Source organism: Pituophis catenifer, unplaced genomic scaffold (assembly GCF_029215685.1).
Source record: "Pituophis catenifer annectens isolate HBS135680 unplaced genomic scaffold, rPitCat1.0.hap2 SCAF_1, whole genome shotgun sequence".
Classification (NCBI taxonomy): Eukaryota; Metazoa; Chordata; class Lepidosauria; order Squamata; family Colubridae; genus Pituophis; species Pituophis catenifer.
The window spans coordinates 266,787,628-266,813,847 of NW_027256881.1; the positions used below are offsets into that span (position 1 = coordinate 266,787,628).

At 36.4% G+C, this 26,220-nt stretch overlaps 1 protein-coding gene across 4 annotated transcripts in view; it reads right to left on the reverse strand.

Annotated features, from left to right (window-relative positions):
• Positions 1 to 26,220, reverse strand: part of SHANK2 (SH3 and multiple ankyrin repeat domains 2) — a 364,128-nt gene that overhangs the window by 196,694 nt on the left and 141,214 nt on the right. For all 4 annotated transcript variants that reach the window (XM_070935393.1, XM_070935377.1, XM_070935363.1 and 1 more), the window contains 3 exons: positions 25,818 to 26,124; positions 23,451 to 23,620; positions 12,634 to 12,747 (listed from right to left, as the gene is read on the reverse strand). In XM_070935393.1, coding sequence (XP_070791494.1) covers positions 12,634 to 12,747; positions 23,451 to 23,620; positions 25,818 to 26,124 — 591 coding nt within the window. The remainder of the gene's footprint in view (positions 1 to 12,633; positions 12,748 to 23,450; positions 23,621 to 25,817; positions 26,125 to 26,220) is intronic.

The following is a 26,220-nucleotide window of genomic DNA, read 5'->3' on the forward strand; positions in this document are numbered from 1 at the left end:
GGAAAGAGAAAAAGATGATGACCAAAATCAATTTGGATAGACTCAAAACTGCAAATAATTTGGAACAACATGTTAAAATATCCTTGTAACATATTATCAACTGGAGTTTTAAGAAGGTTAAATTAGTATCCTATGATACTAATATGCAAATTAATTCAACAAAATATTCTTTTTCAGGTTGATTGGAGACCTGATTGAATGAAAACTCAAATGTTTTTGACTTGTTTGGCAATTGTATTGTTTTGGTTTAATATTGTCAATGCTAATTTCAATAGGTAACTGTGTTGGAAAAGAAAGTTAAAGATGTGAATGTGATATTAAATGATATACAAAAATTTGGAATCAGAGTATAAAGAACTACAGATTCACTGTGATTTGAAGCTAAAAGAATTTTATTCTGATGAAAACACCCTACTACACTTGATTTAAACCCCACACTGGAAATATATTTACTTTTACACATAAATTGGCTTTTTATCAACATTGTATGGAAAATCTGGTCAAGGTTACTCTATATGGTCAAGATTTAGTTTGCTGTTTAAGAATTGCTTTTTTAACTGCATTATTTCATTATAGTTTTTTTGAGGGGGTAGGGGTGTTCGCCATTCTTCCCCTTATTTTTAAAGTTTCTGAATTTGGTATTTTTTTGGTATTTGGTATTTTTTCTTCTCTTTGTTTTTATGACAGAAACAGTAACAAAGCTTCTTCCCAAAACTGCTCCTAAATAGTAATGTTCAACCTGAAAGGAGGAAATGATTAAATACATTGGAATTAAATATATAGAGAATTTAGTTTTGATTTTTAAAGTTAAATATATTTAAACATGGCCTGAAGCACTTAGAGCTGGCTATACCTGGAATTAGGTTCTATTATAACACTGAAGTAAAATATTGCCGTTGGCAAGAAACTAATTGCATATTCTGCTTTACTCTTAATATCAGGACACAAACTCACCTACCAAGATTACTGTTATAGGTTATACCACTGCTGCTGAACCAAAAAATGGCATGATAACTGACAATGGTAAACAAGGATAAGTAATTCTAGATTGTACAGCTAGCTACATTTGGTACTGTAAATGTAATATGTACTTCAGCCCTAACTTTCATCATATGTTGAAAATAAACTCAACAAAATCAATTTCACATGAGAATATTCTCTATTTTCATGAACATATCTAGTTATTGTAGACCTATCCAGTCCCAGTGATGTCCTGAAAGTTACATTTGTTCTGGGAGGAATACACTTGATGCATCATCTCCGTTTCCCATGTTAACCTACAATTCACAGGCGACTACCAATAAGTCTGCTATGTAGATAACTAATAAGTCCTTCTCCTTAAGTTACTTCATTAACTATTTCTATGGACATAAAGCAATTAGGGAATTAAGATTTCCTCCAGGAAAAAAAATGGCACAGGACCTTAGTGTGGATTAGGAGGCATCTGGCAGTACCTCCTGCTCTCAAATAATAAAAATAAATCTGCCAAGCAAATTGTGATTACTGAAGCGCATGATTAACATCACATGCGGCTTGGCTCAGAGAACTTCATTTGGGACAGGCAAGGTATGTCTGAAGCAAGCATCACAAGCACTTTCATAATAGCCTCACTGTTCTAAAAATACTGCATCTTCACCAGCAGTTCCATTTTTCTTGTCAGGGAACATTCATTATCTACTAAGGACATAGCTATTACTACTGAAGTTGAAAACTTTCACAGCAGTGGGGGATCCCTTAAAATGGGCTGCTCCCGAAGAATTACAAATCCATTTGATTTCAGAATTCTCTGCAGTAATTGCTCCTTGATGTTAACAGCTATGACTGAACTGACCTAACTCCTAGATGGAATTGCTCCTACGTGGCTTTTCCCCTGACAGCATTTACTGAGTGTTAATGACTGGGTTTATCATTGTTGTGACTGGTTGTTTAAAATGTGTCTTCTCCCTTGTCTAATAAAAGCAGAAAGAAAACAGTTTGCACAACCACTAATTATCCACAAGCTGCTCTTCTCAAACTTGGTAACTTCAATCTCCGTTCCCAAAACACAGCATGTGTATCATGGTGGAAAAAATACAGACAAAGCAATCTGTGGCCAACTTAGTTTAATCACATTTACAAATCATAAGGATACATTAAAATTAGGGCATAATTTGGGGGTTTTTTTCTTCTGCAATTGAAAAAGAGAGCATAAATTGTAGCAAATAAATAAATGAATAGGGCACAGGTTCTTCCAACTAGCCTAAAAACTAATCAGATATTTTAAAACCTGGGCATATTATTTTTTTTTAATGGAGTGCTATATAAAACAATAGACAACATATTTTTTGTTTGTGCTGCTTTGTGAAAGAAATTGGAATAAACTCAGTATAAACTGGCCCAAGTGAGTACAGTAATATTTTTCCCATGGTTTCTAATGAACACATTTAATAATATCCTGCTGCAATAAAAAAGTGCTTAGCCAAGTATGAGGGGTCCTTGATGCTCTCTGAGCTTGCTTGTTTTCTTGCAGACTTTTCCTTACCCAAACTAGGTAACATCATCACTGCTAGTGCTCTTTGGGCAATGAAACATCTGCAAGAAAACATGCAAGGTCAGAGAGCACAAAGGACCCCTCATTTCAACCCTGAGCTACAAATATTCTCCTTTATTGTTAACCAAGTATCTTCAACAACTTGGCACTCTGGAAGTTGAAGTCTAACGTCTGTGTGGCAGGAGGCTAGGAAAGACTACTGAAAGTTTTATACTATTGAATGCTGCTTATATTAATACATACAGAACTAGAAAGGAGCAAGAATCTGTTAAACCGTGCATACAGGTAGTCCTTGACTTATGACCGTAATGGAGCCTACCCGTTATGGTCGTAACTTGTGATGGTCTTAAAGTGGGTCATCAAGCGACCAATCCAATTTTACGGTCTTTTTTGCAGCGCTCATTCAGTGAATCTATAATTATTAAACAGATGCCATGATTATTAAGTGAACCAATTATTTGCTGTGGAATGGTTTTGCCTAAAACAGGAGTAAACACTAGTTTTCGGCAATAATGTTGTAAACTGTGGTCACATAACTGTCAGCCACTGCAAACAGACATAAATGTGGGTCAGTTGCTGAGCATCTGAAATGCAGTAACATGACTGTGAAAGGAGACTGTCAGAATTTTGTAACTGAATCGTAAGTTCCTGGGGGAGCGGGGGGGGGGGTCCATCATAACTTTAAATGGTCATAAGTCAAGGACTGCTTGTATATATTTTTTTATAACACAGGGATATCATTGTCACACATCCTAAACAGATATATATGGACATATTTCATACTAAATTATTAGCTTTGGTTATGATAGCACTATTTCTTCCTGGCCTGATTAGTAACTCCATTTTGCCAAATTATATCAGATTAGCTCTCAAGCTGCTTTGATATGTAAGTGGAGAAAATGAAAAATGTTCTGAAGAAACTGCTTCCGATTGATCTCTTTTGCACTTAAAAAGCGCCATCTAGTGACATTCATACAATAGAACAGTTAGAATAAAATTCAGTTTGTAAGTATAACTGCTGATAAAGTAGTATTACTTATAAAACACTGCTTTAGAAATGTTTTAGAAATCATATCTTAATTTTGAGTAAGCCATATTTGTTATTTATTCAAGAAAGGGGAAAAAACAGACCCAGGAAACTACAGACCAATCAGTCCAACATCAATACCTGCGAAAATCCTGGAAAAGATAATAAGAAAACAGAGCTGTGAACAACTAGAAGCAAATAAAGTTATAACTAGTAGCCAGCATGGGTTTGTAAAAAAAACAGATCATGCCAAACCAGTCTTATTTCATTCTTTGATAAAGTCATTAAATTAGTAGAGTAAATTAGTAAAGCATTTGACAAAGTAGACCACAATCTACTTCTTGGTAAACTAGAAAAATGTGGAATAGACAAAATCACCACCAGATGAATTTGTAGCTGGCTGACAAACCGTATTCAATGAGTAGTCTTTAATGGTACTATATCCCCATGGAGAGAAGTAAGCAGTGGGGTACCACAAGGCTCTATTTTAGGCCTAGTATTCTTCAATATCTTCATTAATGACTCAGATGAGGGAATAGAAGGGGAACTCATCAAATTTGCAGATGATTTGCTAAACTAGCCGGAATAACCAACATCCAAGAAGACAAGCTCAGGATCCAAAAAGATTTTGACAAACTTGAACCCTATCCAACAAAATTAATTTTAATGTGGAGAAAAGCAATGTTTTACTTTTAGGCAGGAAAAATCAAAAATGTAAGTACAGATTAGGTGAGACCTGGCTCAAAAACAATAACTGTGAGAGGGACTAGTGAATGATCACTTGAATATGAGCCAGCAGTATGCAGCAGCAGCCAAAAAAACTAATACAATCCTGGGTTGTATAAACAGAGACATAGAAATATTAGTGCCTCTTTATAAAACCCTAGTAAGACCACACCTGGAATATAACAACCAATTTTGGTCACCATACTACAAAAAGATGTTGAGATTTTGGAAAAAGTTCAAAGAAGAGCAACTAAGATGATCAAAGCCCTGGAAACTAAACCATATGAAGAATGGCTGCAGGTTTTGGGTTTGGCTAGTCTAAAGAAAAGAAGAATTAGGGGTGACATGATATCAGTATTCCAATATTTGAGGGGTTGCTACAAAGAAAAGGGGGTCAAATTATTCTCCAGAGCACTGGAGAGCAAGACAAGAAACAATGGTTGGAAACTAATCAAAGAGAGAAGCAACCTAGAATTGAGGAGAAACTTCCTAACAGTGAGGACAAGTAACCAATTGGGAAAGCTTGCCTTCAGAAATCGTGGGTGCTCCATCACTGGAAGTTTTTAAGAAGAGACTAGACAGCCACTTGTCTGAAATGGTATAGGTTCTCTTGCTTGAGCAGAGGCTGCAGTAGAAGACGTCCAAGGTCCCTTCCAACTCCTGTTCCGTTCCGTTCCTGTTCCTGTTCCTGTTCCTGTTCCTGTTCCTATTCTACTTTATACACTATATCAAAGTTGGGGATTGCCCATCTCACTCACAAAGTGGGCAGACTACAATTAAAACATAGAAGTATAGAAGCCATATAAATATTATGTTTCAGTAGGAAGCAATTAAAACAAGGATAAAATTAATAAAGTTAAAAAGGCACTAACCAACCCCATGGCTGCGCGGTCCTGTGTGAGCCTTGTGAATTGGCACTTCTTGATGATAATCCCAGTGCCGGCTAACCATTCCAAAGGGCAGAGGAGTGAGGAAAAAAGGGTTACAAGATTTGCTCTTTTACCCAGCTTCCTCTTAAAGTTCAGTTCCAAAAATTGTGTTTGGGTTCTTTGACAGTGTACAACAAAGGAAAGCTGAAGCAAAATAACCAAGTCATGGTCAGGTGATTTTTCACTCAGTGACTGCTTCACTTAACAACCGAGTAGCCAGGCCCAACTGCAGTTGCAAAATAAGGACTATCTATATGGTTGTGCTGCCCCCACTCACCCACACGTCAGGGTTGGTGTAGAAAGCTTTGTTTAGTCTGTTCCCTCAACAGTTCCATTTCAGGTTTTCACAAACCCCCAGCTGTAAGCTTAGCACAGTAACTGGCTTGTGACCAAATAGATAACCAAAAGCAAACTTACAGCCAAACCAAAACAGTCTTGAAAATAAAGGTTTTGCCTGGATAGGTTCCAAAAACAAACAGCTCAAAATCCCCTCCAAGGTTAGGGGCCTCCACTGAGATTTGTCAACAAGTCCCGGGGTCCGAGTTTCAGGGCTTGCAAGGAGAAGTCACAGGAATAGTCCAAGCCAGGAATGCAGGGGGTCATTTTCAGCAAAGCCAGCCACGAACAAACTACAGGCAATGGCCAATTAGTCCAGATAACCGGCTGCTCCAAACACAAACATAAACGCTCTTCGCAACTGAATTAAATCCACGAGCTGCAGTGTTCCAGAAACACAAACAACCATCTGGCCATGATCCACACACATTACTTCCAGCAATACCTCCTTCTGCCTGCCATGCTAAATAGCCCCTCTCGGTACAGCCTATTCAGAAGGGCGGGCCCTTTTCCCCATCAATCTGGCAGATCTCTGCCTCTCTGCCCTGCATGTTCTAGCATCTACCAAGGCCGGCAGCTCCTCCCTCTCTTCCTCATTGGCCTGTGAGCTCTCCCCAGCCAAGGCATGTTCAGCTGACAGCTCAGGGTCAGCAATATTGGATGTGCCAGGAATGCTCTCATTCTCCCCCGAGGCCTCTGAGGAAGACACGGATGGACCATCATCCACAGGAGACATCACAATGGTGAATAGAAGATCTGTACTATCATTATATTAGTGAAAAAGTGGGTCTGACTAATACTTTTAGGAACCCCACTTCTGTTCTTAGCAACTGTCTTGACGATTCACAATTAAAACAGAGATGAAAAAAGAACCTTAGTACCAATCCTCACATTTATAACCTTTGCAGGTCTGTAAAGCATAGAAAAGCTGAAAGAAGATTCTACTGTGTGGTTTCACTTAGCTACTGTTTAACAACCGATTTGCCAGTCCCAATTGTGGTGGCTACATGAGGATTACAGGTAGATCTCAATTTATGACTGGTTGTTTAATGACTATTCAAAGTTATGACAGACCTTTGCAAAGCTACCTATGACCCATCACGGAAGTTATTACTGTTGCCCTTTTCCAAAGTCATGTGATCCCATTTCAGGTGTTTGCAACCTGTTCACACTTACAAGCAATTGCCGCACAATCACGACAATGATGGGATTCAAAAATATTTACTACCAGTTCTGTGGGCATGGCATGGCTTGGTGGGCAAGACTGGGTGGGCATGGCAGGGGAAGGATACTGTAAAATCTCCATTCCCTCCCCACTCCAGGGGAAGGATACTGCAAAATCTCCATTTCCTCCTGATCAGCTGGGATTTGGGAGGCAGAGAAATAGATGGGGGTGGGGCCAGTCAGAGGTGGTATTTACCAGTTCTCCGAACTACTCAAAATTTCCGCTACCGGCTCTTCAGAACTGGTCAGAACCTGCTGAATACCACCTCTGAATCACGGGCTAGCCATTTCCAATCTTTTCTATTAGTTTCCTCAGAAACCCAATGGAGAAGGCAGCAGGGAAGGTTGCAAGCTGTTGCTGCTGCCTTCTGGAAGATTTTTTCCTCTCCCTTTGTGCATGGGGGGTGGGGGTGGGAGCTCTTACAGCCATCTGGAAAAAAGAAGTGTGGCTCATCATACTCCAAGTTTCCTTTCTTCAGCCCTTTGCTGGAGTTCCTTTCTACATATGTTAGGAGGAGAACTCCTGCAGTGGGCTGGAGAAAAAGCACTCAGATCACGATCCAAATTTCTTTTCTTCACTGGAATTTCCTTCTGTGCATGAAAAGAGAGCTGCCTGCCCAATTCCGCAGGCAGCTCTTTCATTCCATCCACTTAATGATGAACTAAGCGAGCCAGGACTGCTGTCATTTGGTGAAATGGTATGTGGATGTTTCTCGTAATGACCGCTTCACTCAATGATTAAAATTCTGAGTGTAAGTTGACGTTGCAAGTTGAGAATCAACTGTACCTGGAGGGGAAAAAATGTAAACTCCCCAAACCAAAAGCAGGATATAAATGCAACAAAATAAGAAATGCCACTAACAACAGTGAGATTTGTTTCTCAGTAAGCCCATACAGGTTTGCATAAGTCTCTCTCTCTCTCTAGAGGTCACTTAAAGAATTTGAAAATAAATATATATTATCTTAAATGCAAAATAGCATTTCATACATGCACAGAAGTACCCTCTCACATACAGGAATACAGGGGCTCTATTCTATCATTAAAAGATTGTTGCTTTCTTCTTTACCAAATTAATTGAGTGAAAAGGGAAACAAACTTCTGCCTCCAAACTTAAGTTATTAATGCTGGGTTTGCAAATTAGATCTCCTTATCTAGAAACTGCAATCTGTTTGTTTGGCCAGCTGTAGATGACAAGAGCCAAGAATCCTAAGAGGTGTAGGCAGCATTTATTTTCATCACATGAATCTTCAGCAGTAGGAAAAATGGAAATAACTCAGAGAGGCAGCTATCTTGCAAAAAAAAAAAAAAAAAGCCCTTTGCATTGATAGGTCAATCTTTTGGAACATGAAGATGTCTTCATTTAATGATTTTTTTGGGGGGGGGGAATTTCAATTAGTTTAGAACTGTGTTTCTTAAACTGCAGACCTGGGAATATCTCAAGACCCTTTCAGTACCTCAAGACCCTTGAAATAAAAATGATTTGCCAGAGATTCAAGAAATTTGCAAAAATGTTACCCAAGGACACTTTTCTCAATATATTTCTTTAAAACAGGTTTTTATGAAAAATATGTTTGTTATAAATGATTTATAAGTATTGTTATTTTTACATGATTCAACAAATAAAGATTCTATGAATGCATCTATTTTAATTTGTATTATGGTAAATATACAAACAAATGTTTTTGGGGGATGCTCTCTAATTTTTAAAAATTGGAAGGGTTCCTAAGAGCAAAATGTTTAAGAAACACTAGTTCAGAACAATATTCTTCTACAAATATGGTATCATTAGGCTTGTCCAGACTGCCTATACCCTGTTTCCCCCAAAATAAGACATCCCCTTATAATAAGCCCAATCAGGCTTTTGAGTGCATGGCAGTAAGGCCAAGCGCTTATTTCAAGGTTCAAAAAAAATATAAAAGAGTCTTATTTTTGGGAAAATATGGTGTATTAATGATTACATTTTTTAATCTGCCACTAAATTAAGGGAAATTTAGATTTTATTAATTTGGTAACCCAGTCTTCTTCCCTTTTCTCCCAACCTACTGCAATATGAAGACTACAATATAGACAGGGAAAGGAAATGAATTAAAAAAAAAGAGAGAAATGTGAAAAGCATAGCTATCACATCCCTCAATTTAATAGCAAATAAAAAATGTAATCCCTGGATTGTGATTTAACAATTTACTTCCAGACTTTTCTTTTTCCTTCATAGGAAGCAATAAGAGAAAGCAATATTGGAAGCATTTTTTCTTGGCACATCCTCTTTTAACACACAGGCCACATTTTAAAGATATTTCTACCACACAGATCATCAGAAAAGTGCCTTATGGTTAATCTACATTAAAATACTAACTCCTTAATAAGATTGTTTTGAATTAAATGTTTGACTAATATACCCATTCTTAAAAACAGAAAAATGGATAAGGGTTTCCTGAAAGATCTAGCCTGGAACAGGATCTTGTTTATAATTTATCTGGCACTAAGGATGAGCACCAAATTAGCCATTAATCTGCTAATGTAGATTAATGCAGATTACCAGGAGAACTTTAAATGTTGATCTGTAAACTGAAAGAGTAGGCATTAACGTTACAAATGTAATTTGGTCTAAATCAATGTAAAACTCAACACTATCAATGGGTGCTGGTCTTGGAAAATATTTGTTATTTATTTGTATCCCACTTTTACTATTTTTACAAATTTTATTTATTTATTTATTTATTTTATTTCCAATTTATATACCGCCCTTCTCCCTGAGGACTCAGGGCGGTGTACAGCCAGAATTAAGAACATGAAATACAAATATTAAAAAACAATTAAAATATATATAAATTTGGCCCAAAAATTAAAAATCACAAACCAATTAAAACATTTAAAAATTTCTACTTAAGCCAAATAACTCAAGGCAGCAAACATCCAACACACTTTCTTCCTCCTATTTTTCCCACAACAACCTTGTGAGGAGAGTTGAGATGAGAGAGAGCGACTGGCCCAAGGTCACCCAGCCAGCTTTCATGGTTAAATGTGGGACTTGAATTTAGAGTTCCCCAATTTCTAGCTATATATTAAGACCAGTATTAGATGTAATATGTCTCCAAACAGCACTTGCTAATCAGTGTAAACAGAAAATGGCATAAAATTGCTTGATAGCATCACTTGAATATCTGGTATTATGGGAATACAGGTACTGTAGTCCTTGACTTACAATCATTTGCTTAGCGACTAAAGTTACAGTGGCACTGAAAAAAGAGACATGATTGGTTTCCACACTTATGGCAATTAAAGCATCCTCACAATCATGTGATCAAAATTCAGATGATTGATAGCTGGCATGTATTGATGATAGTTGAACTTACTAAGAGTGCTTCACTTCTATTGCATTATATTCTCCTGGTCTAACAGGTTTCTTTTCAACTGGCCTTAAAAAGCAATTGAGGTAGACTTCAGATTGCTACACAAAACTATCTTGATGAATCCAAAGGAATTCATTGTGCCATTACTGTTGGTACTTCATTATTATATAGCCTGTTTCCCTTACCTAGCAAGATTTCAATATTTCAAGGCATAATTAATGCTGCCTCAATGCCAGGGGTACAATAATACTAATGAAGACACCTATGCTTAGTTCAGATCAGGACCACAGCTAAATTTTAGTAACTTGTCAAAGCATAACTTTAATATCTTAATTAGGAACGGAATATATCTTGAGAGTGTTTCCAGACAGACGGTTCTCAGCATGATCAATCAAAAGAAATTTTGGCAGCTATGCCAAAGGTCTTTCTCTCCTTAACAGATAAATAGAAGAACAAGGATTATGAATACTGCCACCTGTGAAATCATGGTTACTGCATAATAAAAATCTTATCTTCCATTATAGGGTATTTTATCTTATTTATTTACTTTGTTTGTACCCATCATTCTGCCCAACTAGGACACTTAGTGCTAGTATTATAATAAGTCAAATCAAATCTTTATTTCAATCATAGACCAACACCAGTGAACATAAACACAGTGAGAATTAATAATCAAATCGATGAGATATAAAATATGTGTTGTGAATATTTAGATAACACACCTAAAAGTAAACATTAATAACATAATGCTAGGACAGTATAAAACACTGAAGTATGTATATATAGGCAGTCTCATAAGTTTCAATACTAAAACAATAAAAACTATGAAATTAAAAATACACTAACCTAAAAAAAAACAATATAAGAAAAGTAACAAAACCAACAATAAAACAAGTATTGAAAAATAGAGGTCCTCTCATCTACTGGTTCTTGCTAGTAATCAATTCTTGGTGGATTTTTCATACTGCAACTTTTAATAAGATGACTTCATATGTGGTGAACAAATTATATTCCAAAAGTAATAAATAGACAGGGGATTCAACTATGCAACCTGGAAATCTCCCAAGTACAGTACTGAGGAAATAAGAGCACTTTGAATGTCTCTACCAAATGAACATTAAAGAACATGGTCATTTAAAATATACAAACTTCCTACAATTTCTCTGAAAAAAATAGCAAAGGGAGAGAATAACAACATGCCTAAAGTAAAAGCTTTTCTGCATTTTGGGAATTCTAGTTGCATAAGATACATCAGGAATGTTACTATAGATTTGCAAATATAAAAGGGGTATTTGTTGCTGTACCTAAACTGGCCTTAGAGTGCATATAGAGTGCAAGGCTCTCTATATGCACCAAGGCAAGAGCCTTAGTGGCGCAGCAGACTAAAGTGCTGTTAAGTAACATCAGCTGCTTGCAATTACTGCAAGTTCAAATCTCACCAGGCTCAAGGTTGACTCAGCCTTCCCCTTTTGAGGTAGGTAAAATGAAGACCTGGTTTGTGGGGGCAATAAGCTGACTTTGTATAAAAAAGAACACCACTGGGGGGGTGGGGGCGAAAGCCCTACTAAACAGGTATATACAAAAGTATGAAGGCTATTGCTTAACGCATTGTAAGCCGCCCTGAGTCTCCGGAGAAGGGCGACATATAAATCGAACCAATCAATCAATCAATCAATCAATCAATCAATCAATCAGGCTGTTTCAGCCAAGGAAAAGGAACTCTGATTATTATTTAAAGCTTTAGAATATTTTTTTGGGGGTGGGAATAGCTGCACCTTGTATAGATAGTTGTTGTGTTCGGCACGTTGCCTAACAACAGAGGTGCCGTTCCCTGATTGGCTGATGCAGAAGCAGCCACAAGGGCGGGAGAAAAGGTGTCAGTTGATTGGTGGTTGAGTTTGACAGCCGGCATATATAAACGCTGTCAGGGTTTTGTTGTTGTTCGTTCAGTTCTGCCGTTTGTGAATAAAATAGTATTGTACCGATTGTTTCGCCTCAGCCCATATCTGAACCAGGAATTTAGCAATAGTCCTCAACTTATTCGTTGGTTCAGTCTCATCTTAAATAAATGAATATAATGAAAGTGAAGATTCTTAAATGTAAGATTAATCTTGTCTGATTAAAACGAGATGAGACTAAAGTAGTCATTAAATGCATAAGCAAGAATTTGGCAGACTGATGCCATCCATATATCTTGGCCAAGGAATTCTAGAAATTACCCAAAGCATTTGGAGGTCACCTCATTGCTCATCACAGATTTAAATGCATATTCAAAGAAAAATGAATATTTTTAAAAAAAATCATCCATAATTATTTTTAAGTGAAGAATCAAATTGTACATGCATTTAAGTTTTTTACTGATTTCACATACTTCTAAAGAAATATCTGCATCATAACATAAATCTATAGTTACTCTTTTTTTTTAGAATAATTTCTAGTTCAGCAAACACTCATGTACTTTCCCATGAAAAACTGTAGGCATAGCTTATTCTTGAATTGCACCATCTCACCTGGTTTACTTTCATTTGGCTTATATTGCACTTCCTCAACGCATTCTGCAGGAAACCATCCAACATGTCCACGAGTACTGCCTTCCCAGAATCCACCCTCGCCGATGTTCAAAACTAGAAAGAAAATAGGAAAACACCATTCAGTTTTTGTTGTTTAAAGTACAAGTTTAAATAATAACCCCCAAACTTAAATAGGTCGATTGCGCTTAATGCGATTTCAAATAGTGCAATATTCTATTTAGTGCAAATTGTACATTGATATTTGGTCATGTTTAATATAAGACCAAGTTCTGTTATTATTAGACTACATTGAGGTTACCATATGTGCAGCTGTGGTTTTCGACGCTAATTGTCACATGAGCAAAATGGGAAAAGGAACGTTCCATTCAAGGTAAGCTCAAAAAAGAAGAATCTCATTTTGAAGAATGGTTACAGAATGCAGGAGATAGCAGGTACAGTTTGGATATGGGCTTATCCTCCAGTTTGTCCTTTGTTCACTTAATTTACTTATTTTAAATATTTATGTGATCTATGGATAGTATAGCAGGTCCTAATCCATTAAAATTCAATAAAAATCACCAAAGCCGCATAAAGTTAACTGCAGGATGGACTAGATAATGATCTTGTTAGCACATCCTGAATTAAGTGATAAAGAAGTTTTTGTCAGTGTACAGTAAGCGTTCTTTTAAGAATTATACTTAGATTTTTTGTTTTTATTTTGCTTTCTATAACCACTCTGCAATTTGCTAGAAATTTAAATTTTATATATATTCTTTTAAACTTTTGTTATATTTCATTAATAAGCATATAAAATTATGTTTAAGTTTTTCATTGCCTATTGCTGTGGAGCTAATTACCATATTTCCCATAGAAATATCACTCTGAATAGTGCAGATTCAAATAATGCAACCATTTCGTTGGATTTCTCATCAGCACTATTTGAGATGCACCTGTAATAATATTTGCAATAACTAAGGATACCATCAATAATTAATTTATACAAATGATTTTATGCCCATAAGTATGAATAACAATGCAATATAATATAAGCATTTATATACAGTATTCATGCTGTACTAATAAAACATGTTTTGACAAAGGACTAAGGAAATTAATTTAAAATGTACTTAAAACTAAAATAAATAATCTAATATAAACGGTGCCTTATATTTGAAGCATTTTTCACACAATTAGCAGAAGTTCCTTCCGTGAATCTTAAAATGGGTTATCAGAAATTCCAGAAAATGAGTCTTTGAAAATTCAGTGAGACTTCGAAGATACTGCTTCAAAGTAAGTGTTACATGAATTGCAAGTTAAACCTTTTATAAACTGGGTTGGAAATGATACCACTTAATTTTATTCAAAGGAAAGGAACTTGTGCCAATGACTAACAGCTTTAGTTGAAAAGCCATGTTCATACAACCCACAATCAGTATAGAGTACATTTTTGAATTCTATTAAAATCTTCACTGCTAAAGAAAAATGACAATGTTAGCACATGTTCTTAAAAGACTAAAAGTGCACATAGACATTACTTTTTAAATGTGGGCACTATAAAACTGACAGCTACAAAAACATCACTAAAGATTCTTTTTAAAGACACTTGACAGATCTTAATGATTGCTCCCTTGCCTTGTGTGAATCTGATTGGAATATTGTAATGCTTCTCCCTCATTCTTCATCAGAAAAGCACATTCCCTTGCACAGAAACCTACGCACAATTGTTAAGTATATTTAATTTTAATATATGATTAATAATTCTTACATGTTATTAAATGTCAACATACATAGTAATAATATTTAATCACTATATATTTAATAAATATTAAATAATATATATATTTCAAATTAATATATCATTCACTAATAATATATTACACCTAAATAGATACAACTTCTTACTCTCCAAAATTTTCACTTTATCATTAATTTGTTCACATCTCCAGACATTTGTTTTAGAGCTTTTTTATTAACTTCCCCTTTCATCTTCACCTCTTTCATCCATTTTTTAAAAAAGCTTTCAATATAGTATTCAGTGATTTAGTCACTGAATTATTCAGCTAATTCAGCAATTAGTTATTCAGCTAGTTTAGTGCACAATTTCTTAAACTTTTTCTGAAGTAAATCCTGATGGTGTAATTCTTCTCTTTGCAGATTATTCTAGCAATCTTCCCCTCCCCTCCTATTTTTGCTGCTTTTCTGATAGTTGCCATTCTAATATTGTTATCCAAAGTGAAAATGTCTCAGTTGAAAGCAAAACTTTTGTTTTTTTTCTATTATGTCTTCCAATGCCCTTAATATTTTTGTTTCAAATTGCAATCTCTAGTTACATTCAGCATCACTGATTGATTCATATTACCTTTATCTTTTGTTTTGTTTAATACATCAATTGTCTGACTCTTTAACAGTAAAAAAAAATGTTCCCATGAAAGTCCAGTTCATTAGTGCATTTTAATTCCAATTTCCTCAACAGCATTTTCATCACAAAATTATTTTTAAAATAATTATCCCTTTTATCTGTTTTAAACTTTCTTGTTGAACTTTTTCTCAAAAGCTTTGAAATCTTTAAAACCCTTTTCTTTCTTTCTTTCTTTCTTTCTTTCTTTCTTTCTTTCTTTCTTTCTTTCTTTCTTTCTTTCTTTCTTTCTTTCTTTCTTTCCTTTAATTTATATGCCGCCCTTCTCCGGAGACTCAGGGCGGCTTACAATGCGTTAAGCAATAGCCTTCATACTTTTGTATATTTATACAAAGTCAGCTTATTGCCCCCCACAATCTGGGTCCTCATTTTACCTACCTTTGAAAGGATGGAAGGCTGAGTCAACCTTGAGCCTGGTGAGATTTGAACTTGCAGTAATTGCAAGCAGCAGATGTTAATAACAGTGCTTTAGTCCACTGTACTACCTTTTTAGTCCAAAAATAATGGTGATCCATTATTTGCAATTCTCTTATCCTGCCAGTCAGAAAATCTCTATTTAGCTATAAATTAATTACATTTGAAAAAGGTTAAGAAAGTGAGATGTCAACTCTCCCAGCTAAACCAAACAGGAAACATAATAGGTGAACTAGATTTATTGTAATTTATTTATATTTATTGGAAGGTTACATTAATAGTGTCTTTCAAGTCTGAAGTCTCATATTACCATCTAATCGGTTCTTCCCAAATTTTTCTCTAACCATTAAGTCCTTGGGACTTCACTCTTTCTTCGTTAATTGTTCCTAGGCAGCATATCATTCCCTCATTTCTCAATGCCATCCTCATCTTTCAATACATTAGGCTGCATTACAGCTGTGAACTTGATTGAAAATCTTCAACTCCCAGCAGCTCAATTCATGAGTCAATCACGAAAACCTCATTTCCTGCAGCTGTCTGGAGTGCAAGTGGGCAATCTCATAATCTCTTCTTTATCTGGAAAGATACTGGTGGCCAGAATTCACCATATGACTGCTGATCTCCACTGCAATGCTGTCTCCACTCCTTCAGGGATGTCTCATCCACCATAGATACTTATCTGGAAGACCTACTTTTCCAAAGTCCAATTTTTACTTCCATAGATTATCTCCATTTTTTAAAAAAATTGCCAATTCTGTACTTCGTAGGTATAGAAACATCATGGCATCAGAATATCTTTCTCAGGATCTTCATTGTCATGCTACCAAGTGCCAGTCTTTAGTGTCTTTTTTGATTGCTAATTTATTAATTGATGCTTAAAGACAATAGTTATTCACCACTTCAATATATTTACTGTCAATTCTAAAGCTGGTTGCAAAGTTTACCTTTAATAATCAAGCCTTAACCGTCTGTTTTTCATCCCTTGAACTGTTTAACTGTTCATTTGAAGGTGCAAAATCTGGGCAATCGAATTATGGGAGAGGAAACTGAGGAATACTTTGTAGTATTTAAGTATTTAAGAAGCAGTCCAGTAACTTTTATCTTTATCTTTTATAAATTTATCTTTTGTGAGATAAATCACATTTATCTCACAAAAGATATTTAAAGTTGTAGATTAAGTTTAGCAATAGCACTTGGATTTATATGCCACTTCATAGTGCTTAACAGCTCTCTCTAAGCGGTTTACAGAGTCAGCATATTGCCCCCAACAATCTGGGTCCTCATTTTACCAACCTTGGAAAGATGGAAGTCTGAGTCAACCCTGAGTCGGTGAGAATCAAATTGCTGGCAGTCGTCAGAATTAGCCTGCAATACTGCATTCTAACCACTGTGCTACCACGCCACATAAATTGGTTTGTATTGATAATATTGTTAATTTAACATAGCAATGTAGTAGGGAAAAAGCAATAAGTGTTAAACTGTAGCAATATCTGAGTTAGACATTGTCTAAGACTCCACCTTGATCACTGGCATTGCTATGGTGGGAAAAACACTCCCACCAAATATCAAATTTATTTTTATCAGCTGTGGATTTCTTTGTGTCATGGGTGTTAGACAGAAATGATGTCACTGGGCATGACTAATGGCTCAAAGTAAAGAGATATATTTAACTAGATTACCTAATAGTTTGTTAATGCAGTAATTTATATGTATTTTTAAATCTTTACCTGAACTTGACCCAGTTTCAGCTTTCTTGAAACAATGTCTACCCTCCAAATCATTTGATGCATGATTTAGGCTTGTCTACCCTTGTATTTCCAGATATGTTAAACTACAATGCACAAATTACAATCCAGCATAATAAATAGATATTAATTAGCTCTGACCTGGCCCCATTAATTTCCAATACGGTATCATGTAACACCGTTGAGAATACGATACATTGGGAGATGAAAAACTGTGAGACATGAAACTAGGAAACTACCTCATTGGCACAGTGTAAGAACACAAGAGGAGAAACTGCTACATATACCAAATATCAATACCACAGTATATTCACCTCCATCATCAATTCCTTTATTCATGTTCTATAACTTTTTTTTCAAAAAAAAAAAAGAATGCTAATAAGTGTTACTTTTTTGTAGTTTATTGCGAGTACTGATTTTAGAATATTGGTATGTATGAAACAGAATATAATTGGATGTTTTGCTCAAGAGTTCATGGCCTCCATGACATCCATCTGTCTCTTCCAGGTAATTTCTGGCCTGACACATCCAAGCAGCAGGCTACATGCTGGACCTTGCCTTTTGCCTAAGAATACCTGTGTTCTGACTTGGACATGGAAGGTATGACATCTAGCGCTTCATTAGAGTCAGATCAGTTCCTGGCTCAGATAATTCTAACTACTGCCAACAGGTACTTAGTGGAGTTTTTGAGTGAATTGACAGATGGTTTCACCGAATACCTGGTCAAGCTTTAGTAGCAGGAGATCTCTCTTTGATTGCCTTTGGAGCTCTCCCAGACAATATCAGGAAAGTAAGCTGACAGTGTATGGATTTATATATATATATATATATATATATATATATATATATATATATATATATATATATATATATATATTGTTCTATTTTTACTTTGGATTTAATTATTTTGCTTATCACAGGCATTTTAATTGTTATACTGTATGCTGTTTCTTACAGCTGTCAATGTGATAACAGCCCCTGTGGATGAGGGCACTATATGAATTTAATAAATAAGTTTTAACAATAAACTAAATAAATCTTAAACAGTGCATTATTTATTGAAAATCTCCTAATCTTGGCACTTTGCAGGTTTCCTGCCTGAAGACTCATCAGATATATATAAACTGCTAAAACAGATATAAACACAGAAACAAATACATATAAATGTATAAATATTTATACATCCGTATTTTTATGGCTCCTCTTTTATAACAGTCATTGCTAATATCATTATGAAATATTATGGTTTCTTAGGTGGACACACAGTAAATTACACCTCATTTTAGTCATTATTTCCCACAAAAAATATGATTAAATTTCATTTAATTAGGATAAGCTTAAAATACTGTAGAGGTTTTAGGTGATTTCCAATGGCATCAGTACAATCTTTTTAAATGAAACAATGGTGAAGTCATCTATTATCTGAATTAATAAACTGGGTGTCAAACCCTGAAGTCTGGGGTCTGCCATGATGGGGTGGGACGTGTGGTATTTTTATACTGGTTTAGGTCCAGAGCTCGGACTGTTGAGACTGGGTTCCAAACTATGGCAATGCAAATTGCAATTTCCCATCATTCTGGAATGTGCTGAAGCTTGGATGGCCAAAGGTATTCTCTCATGTCCTAGATAGGATTTCAACCTATCTAAGACAGGAAACAGAATTTATGTGTACGCTATAAACACTTAGAAAATATGTTTGCATGGAATAAAAGAAGGCAATAGAAAACTAATTCTGCATTGTTGCCAAGAAAACTACATGGAAATGTCAGCGAAGACATCAGAATTCGAACTTGTCTTTAAGAAGACTATTTTTAATCTACTACTATACACAGCCAGGAATATATAATGAAGCAGATTAAGATACATGGCCACACTACAGGACAAGTGCTGGCATGGGTAAAAAATACAATCGCTGCTAAAAATTGTAGAATATGTAGAGTTGTGTATTAATCAGAGAAAAAGACAGCCCTGCAGGCAATCACGTCAGGGAAGAGGGACATCATCCCACAAAGAGATCTAACAAGACTGCATCTAAAGGCTATGCAAAGGATGTTAGCACAAGTAAAACATGTACCTTCACAGTGTAAAATCAGCCCCATCCTTTGGAAGGCTGTTTGAAAAATTATCCCTGCCTATCTGCCTTTTGTGGTGGTGTCAATGAAAATTCAGCCTTAGCATATGCAGATAAGCAAGGACAGAACACCACTGCAAGCTTTCCAAAGAGAATATAGATATTGTATTTAATTTCCAGGATCATGCCACTTAGGAAGAGAAGGCAAGAACGGACACTCAGAGATCCAGAGATATGAGCTCTGCTGACCAAATTATTTCTTCTGCAAGAAGAAATAAAGCAGACATAGCCCTCTGGCTAACAGAATTGGTCAACAAACAGATATTACAGCAACCTCTATTGAGAGACATGCTCCAAGATATCATCCTCATACTTTGGGAAAAAAACTATTTTTGAAGAAGGAGAGAAGATCAGGGCAGAGTCTCACTATGCAGAGAACTTCTCCACTCAGTGTGCTAGCTCCCCTTCCTGCTTTGGGCTAGAAAAAAGAATTTTCTAACTTTCTAGTGTAAGGTGGGGAAGAGAGCCAGCGCATTGAACTGGAGGAAGAAAGTTTGAGATCTGGGCTTTCTTTTTCCAGCTCTGAATGCTGTCCCTAAGAGGCAACTGGACTTTCTGATTTTTCTTTGAAGGTGTTTCGCTTCTCATCCAAGAAGCTTCTTGGATGAAACAAAGCACCTTTGGGACAACCGTGACCTGAATGACTGAGAATCTCCATAAACATTTAGCTCAGAATGCTGGTTTTGTATATTTATTTTATTTATTTTTATTTTATTTTGAATTTGTATACCGCCCTTCTCCCTGAGGACTCAGGGCGGTGAACAGCCAAGTAAAAAACATCAAATACAAATATTAAAATATAATTAAAAGATATATATAAATTTGGCCCCATTAATTAAAAATGATAAACAAAACAATTAAAAACACTTAAAAAAATTAGACCAGCCTGGCTTGCTGGAAAAAGAAGGTTTTAAGGGCAGGGCGGAAGGCACTGAGGTCTTGGATTCTCCTTATCTCTGGGGGCAACTGATTCCAGAGGGTAGGTGCCCCCACAGAGAAAGCCCTCCCCCTGGGGGTCACCAGCCTGCACTGTTTGGCTGATGCCACCCCGAGGAGGCCCTCTCTGTGGGAGCCCCTCTCTGGAGGGGTGCTGCCTATCTTTTTTCATCAGGCAGTTCTTTCACTCCATTTGTTTAATGATCCACATGGTCACTTAGCAACTGAACCTTAGAGGGCCGGGACAGTGGTCAATGTGTGAGGGGATCACACAGATTCCTCATTTAACAATTGAAATGACTTCTGACTATATTGGACAGGCTCCATTACAGTTGTAACTCGATAACTACTTCTTTCTGCTTCACTTTGTGGAGAAGCAACAACAAAGACAGAAAGAGTGGGCTCTTTTGAGGGATCAAAGGTACTTTGAGGATAGAATATAAGCAACATGAAGGAGTATAGTGGTTTATGAAGCTATAGCAGAGAGAGATGGCTAACGTCGGAAGATCGGGAAAAGGATCTTTAGCGAAGATCCTTAACTTTAAACGTAAGATTTATCTGAATGATTTTATTAAGAGAATGCAGCATTTATACAGGAACCTCCCACCTCTTTCTTTTCTGTGCAGGGTTTTGTTTTGTTTGTTTTTTACATAATGGCTGGAAAATCTCTTTAAGACTAATGCACCATTTTTCAGGGAATGGTAGCTGGAGTATGAATTTGCAGCCATCAGATTTCTCCCATTAGAGTAAAAGTCCTTAGATCCAGAGCAAATTATGTGTTGAGTACAACAGGCAGTCACTGTGAGCAGTGAAGCCAAAATCCTAGTTAAAGTTTTATCATCAAACCCTTGAGAAAAGAATGAAAGCATTGCATTCACTATTAATTGTTTCTTATGTCTTTTTCTTAGTGCCAGGAATTATAGAAAATGAAAAGAAAAAGGTGTAGGAGCAACACTGTGGTGTGCTTTTCATTTTCCCCCCTATTTTTCCAAATATGGTGATTTATTAGAATGCAATTCTCATCATACATCAATAATGTTATCCATGATAGTTGTAGATTGACATACTAGTGCAACATATAGTATATGGAGGGTGACAGATGGAAAATATTATATTTGCTATTACTGATGCTTTGGGAATCATTGATACTTTTCTAGTATTGTGATTACTAAGTGACAAAGCATATTGTTCAGCTTGCTCTTGCGGCAACAAATGGAAATCATGATGGCCTGAGCAGAGTTTTGTGTTATGTTGGTTATAACAGAAAATATTAGTTAATCCATCTGTTAGCAAGCAGCTTCAAGCAAATGTTTCATTATTAATATGAGCCCTGCCCCTCTATCTGTTACTGTAATTATTAAAGTAAACTCTAATAACTATAGTAATAAATAGAGGGGCAAGGTTGTCTTTCTTTCTATCCATCCATCCATCTACCCATCCTTCCTTCTTTCCTTCCTTCCTTCATTTCCTTCCTTCCATCCATCCATCCATCCACCCATCCATCATCTATTTATCAATTAAAGTTATATGGCTCCCCATCTCACAAGAAATGACTCTGGGCAGCATACTATTATTCAAGTTGGTACATTAAGTGTTTACTCAACAATACTATTCTTTGTGACACCTTGACCATATCTTCTCCTTTGCAAACACCCCTCTGCCTTCAATATTTTGAGGATGTTTTCTTATCAAGAAAATATTTAGTTAAAAGAAAACTATGTCAATGGATAGGCTGATTCAGCACTAAGGACAGCTCTTGAATGTTCATACTTGATTAGCATATAGTTAATATAATTTTCATTAAAATGGGGAATAATGGCCTCTTTGTGGTCTAGTCTTTTCATTAGCATAACCAAGATCCCTTAATGCAAATATTAACAATCATGAGGAGCTGTATTACTTTGAAAAGTAAATACCATGGTATATATCATTTATTTCCTAATTCTATACTGTAAACACTTGGAAATAGATAAAACTGCTAATATAACACTTATATCCCAAACTGACAGTTGTGATAAAGGTCTGGAGGGAAAAATGTAGAAGAAAAATTAGGTGGTTCCAAATATGTTAAGCCTAAAGAAGCAAAGACTGAGGTGAGACACAACATCTACCTTCAAGCATGATTAAAAGAAGAAGATGGGACAAAATTATTCAGAAATTTAGAAAAGACAGCATGAGAAACAATAGGATGAAATTACTAGGAAACAGATTTTGGTTGAACAGCAACAAAAAAAAGTCTCCTTATAGCAAGAACTGTACAACAATGGAACAGACTTCTCTAGGAGATGTTGGACTATCATTTGATGGAGGCCAATTGTCAGAGACTCTATAATAATGGATTATTGCAGTGGGAAAAGGATTGGATCATAAGATCTCCTAGTTCCTGTGACTCCTGTCCAAACCTTATATGATTTTACAGTTCAATGGCTTGGATTATTTATTTATTTAGCCTCACTTGATAAAGCCCTGACGTTGTCAACCAGATCTTGATGAAATTAGTCCTGCTGTTTTTGCAGCAGTTTTTATTTTTAATTGATTGCGCTAATTTCCTACTTTGCTGTTTTCACTTCATGTTTTTTCCTTTTGCTTTTACGGCAAATGCTGCAGATACTGTACATTATTACATCCAAAGGTCATGCAGGTTTTTATCAATTTAACCTTGGCTGCAATGTATTCATGATCAAGCCAGAAATTTCATTTGAATTTATTTCTGGTATAGTTTATTTTATCCATCAACAGTTCTGGGATTATGCTGATCTGTTGTAGAAAAATAGTATTTCTCTCTTATCCTTGCAGGTCAAATAAGTTGTCTAAGCTATGAAGCTACAGCAAACTAAAAGATTGAGAAATATCTTCCTCACACTCACTCTAGTCTGCCTAGATACAAGAGCATCAAAGGATAATCTTGCAATAAGAGAGGAGTGATCACTATCAGAATAAAATCAATTTCAACATCAATAATTAAGTTTAATAATTTTGGGTATCTTATCTTACAATCATGCCTTCTCCTTGAAGACCGGAGATAAATTGTCTTTTATCTGCCCATTTACTTAATAACCATAAACTAAAAATCCAGATGTCCGGAATAGTATTATATGGATTTTTATGTTCAGTTGCCGGCTTCAAAAATTTATACATGACTATCCACGAATTTTTGAAAAGAAAAGAAACTGACCTTTTACCCTGTCGCCTTTGTGCAAATGAATTTCCCCTTCTCCTTGAGGTTGATATGGCTTCACAACAATAAATAGTCTTCCAGGTACAGCACTATACAGTTTGCGTTTTTGACCCTGATAATCCAAAGCAGATATAATGTCCTTGTTGGCACTGGGATTATAATTGGCACTGAAAGACAGCAGAATAGAATGATTTCATTTCATCTTTTAACACTCTTATAGCATAGCTTATCTTTTAAACAAACAGCATAATGTTCCCAATAATCAGGATAAAATCATGCAGCATTATCTGTTACCTATCTAACAGCTCAGACGATTTTTTAAAAACTCCAGATAAGATTTTTAAGGAGAAAAGGCAGTTAATTGCAGTATTATTATTTTTTTGCACTGAAAGCACCAGGAATTTCTGATACATTGGCTTTCTTTTGTGACATTTACTGAACTTAAAGCAGCTGCATTGATCTGCTTTCCTCTTCTCCTTCAGATGGAAGGGAAGTGTGTTCCTTAAAAATTGCTGCTCCCTGCAGCCAACCTTTTACCATATTTCAAGAATTAGACTGGTAGTATTGCTGCCTGCATAAAAAAAAATAACAGTGGGGTGCAGTGGAGCTATCAGTTGTTTTGGGTGCTCACAGCTTGAAAGGATATTTCTTGTTGCTGTTTCCCAGTCTACCTTCTGACTGCATAAAGCAGCAGGCAACGTCCATGCCTGCTGCAAGCAGTATGTGCAGAGTCTCCACCAAGGTCCTTCTTTTTTCCTCTTAATTCAATACTTGCATTGGGAGAGAAAGTTGTCTGTGGCTAACACAAGTCTCTTCTCTGCTGACATAATTCTTTTCTTCTTCATTTCCTTCCCTCAATCTACCTATTCCTCTTAAAAGAACTACATCTCCTTTTACAACAAAGCTGCATCCATCATTTTGCAATTTCTGGATTAGTTTAACAGAATAACAGAGTTGTTGGACGTCTTCTAGTCCAACCCACTGCTCAGATTTGATAGAAGCCATTTGATTTGTAGTCAATATTCCACAAAACTCCTCCGCCCCCCCCCCAAAAAAAACCAGGCTGGTCAATGAAACTTCCAGTCTCTCTGGCAGCCATTGCAAACAGTTCATAGAGGTCCAGAATCTCCCAATCAGACAAAAGGATGTGATCCAAAGGTAAACCAATTGGATCCCTGCAATCCACTCACTCTGAAGGCCCTTCCTTCATGCATGCTAGAGTGTTCCCTGTTCTCATTTTCATGCTGGGCCATCTTAATCTGTCTATCTGACACAGAGATAGATGCCCTGCTGTTAGGACATCAGAATATGCTAATGGATATCCTGGAACTGGAACAATGAGGTTGCATAGGTGAGCCCTTATAAGCCAGCAACACTGTGGGTCAAAGTCAGTTCCAAAGTTCAGCTATATGCTATAAAATCATAGCTGTCTTCCACTTCTAGCAATTATAATGCTTTTAAGAAAAACAGGAAAACTGCAGATGAGAAATAATTCTAGATAATGAAGTGTCCTTTCCCCTTTCATTTTTGAAATTATAACGCAAATTGAGACCCACAAAAATAGCCTGCATTTTTTTAAGAAACCCTTAAATACACATGTCACCCAAAGAAGACCTACTGTCCCTAATAACAGACTTTAGAATTTGGAGGGTGCATGCGACTTACAAGCAGCTTCACTTGTGCAACTTTATTCACTTTGCAAATGAGCAAAGTTCCTTCTGTCTCTTGAGTCTCCCATAAAGCAGTAGTATCAGTGAAGGGAACAGATACAAAATCCATAGTTTATGGAAGAAGGGCTAAACCTAAACTCTCTTTATCAGACTATCAGAGTTTCCAGGGAAGCTAATCTGGAAAAGTTACAAATTCATTCTTGTTACCTAGCTCCATGACAGCTTCCCAGAATCTTGCAAGATATTGGTATTATCCAGGGGTGAAATCCAGCAGGTTCTGACAGGTTCTGGAGAACCGGTAACAGAAATTTTGAGCAGTTCAGAGAACCGACAAATACCATCTCTGGCTGGCTCCAGAGTGGGGTGGGAATGGAGATTTTGCAATATCCTTCCCCCAGGAGTGGGGAGGGAATGGGGATTTTGCAGTATCCTTCCCCTACCACACCCACCAAGCCACGCCCACAGAACCGGTAGTAAAAAAATTTGGATTTCACCATTGGCATTATCCATATCCTATGTCCCATTAGAATTCCGACCAACGCACACAGCAGAAAGAAGCATTTATTTGTATCCTTTTTGGGTGATGACAAATACTTGTGTGGAAAAAGAAGGCATAGAGATTGTGGTATAATAGGAGACTTGTAGAAATTAGACTAAAATTCTCATTTTAAAAAGGCCAACAGTGCAAAGTTACCTGATGTGCCGTTGCTGCTGGCGCTTTGCATCCTCTCCTAGCCTATTTAATGATGGAGAGCGGCTCCGAGAAGATGAAGTGTAACTTCCCACAGTTTTCACAGTTCCATTAGGATTATTCTGCATCTGTTGGAATAGGTGAGGTGAAAGGCTACGGTGTGAAGAGGGTAAAGGGGAGGCTGACCAGTCAGGAAGATTGACGTTCAAATTGTTATCGCTATTAGACCGAAGCAAGAGGCGAGGTGTGGCCAAAGTGCTGTGAGGTTTCCGTCGTCTGTTTGAGTAAGTGGGAGCCTCTCTGAATGGCACTGCAATAAAAGAGAGAAAAGCACTGAGAAAAGCTCTTTTAAAAACACTTATCATAGCCTGCAAACATTTCAGTCTAGTATTATTTTAATTTTAAT